Source organism: Phragmites australis, chromosome 18 (assembly GCF_958298935.1).
Source record: "Phragmites australis chromosome 18, lpPhrAust1.1, whole genome shotgun sequence".
Classification (NCBI taxonomy): Eukaryota; Viridiplantae; Streptophyta; class Magnoliopsida; order Poales; family Poaceae; genus Phragmites; species Phragmites australis.
In genome coordinates, this window is record NC_084938.1 from 23,674,602 (window position 1) to 23,679,456 (window position 4,855).

The window sequence follows — 4,855 nt, forward strand, 5'->3', positions numbered from 1 at the left end:
TTGTAGGGAGGCGGCATACTGACTTATGTAATTTGCTATCCTATTTTTGACTTAAGTAATTTGTAGCTATTTTGAGGTGGTCTTGATGTACACAATTGTCCCCCATTCGACTTGTGGTTCCCTGTTTGACTTATGTATTTTATTATTTAAACTTGAGTGACCTCGATGTTTTATCCTGATGTCGATATGATGGATATGTTTGCTTGTGGATATGTTTGCAGGTGGATATATTTGCAGGAGAAGACAGTTGCCAAATCCTAACTTTGCTTTAGGATGCAACCAGGAATCAGGGAAGACTCCCTAGGGGGGCCAAGCACATTAATGACGGGTAAAACGAGAACCTGTCACTAATGTAGGTCATCAATGATGGGTCAAATTATATCACATCACTAATGTAGGTAGCTGGTGACAGGCATCCTTCAAAACCCATCACTGGTTCCCATCAGAACTCATCACTAATGATGGTCTTTAGTGACGGCTTTCTTCATGAAGCCCGTCACCAATGTATCTTTAGTGACGGGCGTCCGTCACATATGCATCACTAATGACTGTCTTTAGTGACGTGTGTTGTGTCTACTCGTCACTAAAGATTGTCATTAGTGATGGGCATCCAACCCCGAGAGGCCATAGGAGACGCACATTACCAACGGGTTTTAACTGTGATCCGTCATTAAGAACCGTTATTAGTGACGGTTTGGGATCTGTTACTAATTTGTCATCATTAGTAACGCATTTGGAGTGACGAGTATAGGACCTATCACTAATGACAGTTTTCACCCGTCACTAATGTGTTGTTCTGACGTAGTGGCCAAACGCACCTGAGACAAGCACATGTTCCAAAACCCCTGGATTCTCTTAATCACGCACTCCGACAGCTATATTGGGTGCACCAAGGTTGCACGAATTTCTGTTGCCTATGCATCCGAAGCAAGCTCATTAGTAGGACCACGGTAGAAGTGTGACATCCAAAGTTTGTATCATGCCACGTTCCCAATAGCACTAAGTACTCATGACTTTATTTGATGGGTGAGGATGAGCCCGCAAATATTGAAGAAGCTAAAGGAGACTGGCGTGCAGAAAAGTTATGGGGGAGAAGATATTCTCTATCCAAAAGAATGGAACATGGAGGCTTGTTCCATTGCCCCATGGTTACAAAACAATAAGTTTGAAGGGTGTGTTCAAGCTATAAAAGGACATTCATGTCAAGATTGTGAAGCATAAGGTGAGGCTACTAGCAAAGGCGTATGTTCAATGACAAGGCACTGATTTTTTGATAAGGTATTTACCACAGTTGCTCAATTAGAGATAGTACGTCTGCTCATTGCAATCGCGGCATATGAAGGATGGGAGGTTCACCGTATAGATGTTGAATCAACCTTCCTATAAATGACGAGCAGAAGAGCACTTCAGGAATGGTATTTTTCCTTTGGTTGAACCCTATTAGTTGTGCGGCATAATATTTGAGGGGTGTAGTTGGGATGATTATTGGTAGACATGCTAAATACAGAAGTGAAGAAAGTGATACTAAAGATTGATAATCAGTCAGGAATTGCTATGAGCAAAAATCCAGTCCACCATGAAAAGAATAAACACATTGATATGCAGTTACACCACATTATAGAATATGTGGAATCAAGGATGATAGTGGTGCAACATGTTTGCATAGAAGACTAACTTATTGATGTGCTAACAAGCCCCTAAGGACGATTACAGTTTGTAGAGATGAGAGAAAATATCAACGTACGAGTACTTTTAGATTGAGGAGGAGATTGTTGAGTTAATCTAATTACTTTCAGTTAGGAATTAGAATTCTAAACAAATTAGATTTTCTAGTTAAAGTAGGAATCCAATACATACACTAGTTTGATCATGGTAAATCTAGCATGCATCTATATAAACAAGGCAAAGATTTCTGTTTTTTTAACATAACTAAAGAAAGATGACATGCGATACGTACCTCTGGCTAAATTGCGATTCGATCGAGTTCTAGAATACGTGAGTTTTGCACAAGTTGCAACATATACGTGAGATTAGCGAGAGTTGATTAACTTACCGTATTTTACTATTTTAGTGTATTCGCAAGTGCAGCTCGAATCCGTTCTACACGGCTCTGGACAAAGAACCAACAAAAATATCCCAGTTCTGTCCCAAGCACGAGAAAAGGGATGAAACAATCCATGCAACCCAAATCCCCAGACAGGAAATTTCAATTGCCACACAAAAGTACATTCCCAAGATCCAAATCGACAAATAGCCATACCCTGCCCTTCTCCTTCCCAACATGCACCAACGTCATGATAATCTCATCCCATCTAGGAAACCAGCACAACCAACCTAAACCCAAAGAACCACAATAAAATAAGGAACAAAGAGAAAGGAAGAAAGGAACAAACAACAGCCACCTCCTCGATCTTAGCTAAAACCAAGAACCGCTGCTCGCTAACAACCTAAGCTAGTGAGCTAAAAAGAAGGCAAATAGAAAAGGCTAAGCCGCTAAGGAGGGAGACGGTGCAATGCGATCAGCAGTAGTGGTATACCTAGCTAGCAAGCACCGGGGCGGCGGGCATCAGGGCTTCTTGCCGAGGGTGTGCTTGTTGTTGTGCATCCAGACCTTGAGCACGTGGCGCTTGACGCGCACCTCCTCGCAGAACTGCTGCACGGCGGCCTCGTCGTGCTTCTGGATGCGCCAACCCAGCCGCTCCGCGAAGGCCAGCATCATGTCTTTCTGCTCCTGAGTGAACTTGGTGCGGAAACGCTTCTTGCCGGACCCGGAGCCGGAGCCGGACGGGCCACCGGAGCCGAGGGACATGCCCACCATGGGCGCCACCACCATGGGGCCGATCATCCCGGACATGTCGTCGCCCTCGTCGCGGCCAGAGTGGGAGGTGGAAGGGAGCGCGAGCGGCCGCTGCAGGTGCCCGGCCGCTGCCGCCATCTGCTGGTGCTGGTAGAGGAGGTACCCGGCCGGGGTGCGGTAGTAGGGGGAGAATTGGTGGTGCGGCGCGGCGCCGTAGGCGGTGATGGCGGCCGGGGATAGGGCGGCAGGCTCAGCGGAAGCGGCGCCCGTGGGAGAGTCGGACTCCTTGCGGTGGAAGTTGCGGTGGCAGCCGCAGGCGGCGCAGCGGAGCGCGTCGATGGAGCCCTCCTCGCCCGCAGCCATGAACTCGCCGCAGCCGTCCACCGCGTGCCCGCCGATGCCGACAGCGTGGTTCTTGAGGCACTCCCGATACCTCGTGCCCCCACCAGCTCCCCCTCCTCCTCCGCCGCCGCCTGGCGTCCTGAAGCCCCCGCTTCCGGAGTCTCCCAGTCCCAGCCGCGGCGGCAGCTGCGGCTCGTAGCTCGAGCTCACTGGAATCGGCGGCATCTCCTCATCGCCGTCGCCGTCATCGTGCTCGTCGAAGTCCATGGTTGTCGGCGGCTCAGCGCACGCTGAAGCTTCCTTCTTTCCTTTTTCCTTCGAATCTCTCGTATGTTCTTGGCCGAGCTTAAGATGGGCTTACACACTAGAGTGAGTGTTAATAGTGGAGGCTACGGGGATAAGAGAGGAGGAAAATATAGGAGGGTGTGAACTGTGTACACTCCCTGCTGCTAATTTTGACGCACCGCTGCGGCAGGGGCAGCGGCAGCAGGCTGCAGGCAGGCAAGATGCTGTTGTGCGCTTGGGTTGATGATGTAACACAAACACGCTCCCTCTCTCTTGTTTCTCTCTCTGCCTATCTAGCCCTTCGTCTTCACTATAGTCACTACCCACTAGAGTCACTACTACAGTACTACTCTGAGGCGCACCTGTCGCTCTGTGGCGTGACGGTGTTGCTTTGGCTTCTGTACATCTTTGTTCTCTCTCCTCCCGGCAGTGCGTGTGCTGCTCTTTCCACGGGGATTTGCCTCCAACTCGGTTTAAAATGGGATTTAAACTTCTTGATTTGATTGTGACAGGAGCGATTCATGTCTCAAAGCTAGCTCAAGCTCTTTTCTTCCTCGGTCGCCATTGCACCTCTTCTTGCAGTGCTACAGGTCATATGGTCTACTACAGTTCGCCGGCCGAGACTAGTCTGTATTTACAAGGAATACCTCACACATTAAAACCGAACAGAGTTGAGCCTTACTCAAGCGCGTAACTTCGTCTTCGTGATCTTCCGCAGATACTGTGTATAAATGCTCTGTTGATGTCAGCGAACGACTGTTTTCACTTGGATACGTAGTATATCGTCGCGAGTTGTCCATGTTTCGATGCAATAACAGTTCTACGCTGGCATACGTAACAGAACTATCTCACCAACAATGTACTGTTATTGCAACAACGCCGGGGCCTTGAGAAAAAAAAAAGGAAGATGCGCGTTCAATCGTGTCCTGTTAGACGATCTCCCAAAAAAAAAAAAAAGGTCCTGTTCGGCGACTCTCCGGCTAGATGTAACACAACTCATGCTCATAAAAGGCGTGCTTGGTTTGCCGGACTAACCCGTTCGGGTCGTGGTCGCGCAGGACGACGTTGTCTGCAGATTTCCCACCGGATGGCTTTTCTCTTTTGAAATGGAAAGGAATTCCACTATACTGACGGTGACGCTAAATCGTTGGCAACCAAAACATCTGTGTATTGTTGAGAGCCCTTTGTACCACGTTATGATGATCAACTTACCTGAAATGATGCATCAAAGCTTTAGTGTATCCAACTTCACCTAGAAGCTCGGACGCGGCATGGTGCGAAGAGCACATCATGACGATTGCATTAGGGTACAGGAGCTCACGCACGGTTAGTGTAGTGGCACTGCGCTTAGAGAGTGTGCTTATATTAGGAAACAATTTTTTTTATGCCACGTCAGATGATAGGTGCTTATAGATACGGAAATGTGCTTAA

At 48.0% G+C, this 4,855-nt stretch overlaps 1 protein-coding gene across 1 annotated transcript; it reads right to left on the reverse strand.

The window, feature by feature from the left end:
- Positions 1-2,124: 2,124 nt before the first annotated feature.
- On the reverse strand, positions 2,125-3,691 carry LOC133899315 (zinc-finger homeodomain protein 2-like). Its single transcript, XM_062340303.1, has one exon. It carries the CDS (start codon positions 3,404-3,406, stop codon positions 2,567-2,569), a length of 840 nt encoding a protein of 279 aa, XP_062196287.1. The 5' UTR covers positions 3,407-3,691; the 3' UTR covers positions 2,125-2,566.
- Positions 3,692-4,855: the final 1,164 nt, after the last annotated feature.

Coding starts and splice junctions, on each gene's coding strand:
- LOC133899315 (XM_062340303.1), bottom strand. CDS start 3,406: ATGGACTTCGACGAGCACGATGACGGCGACGGCGATGAGGAGATGCCG.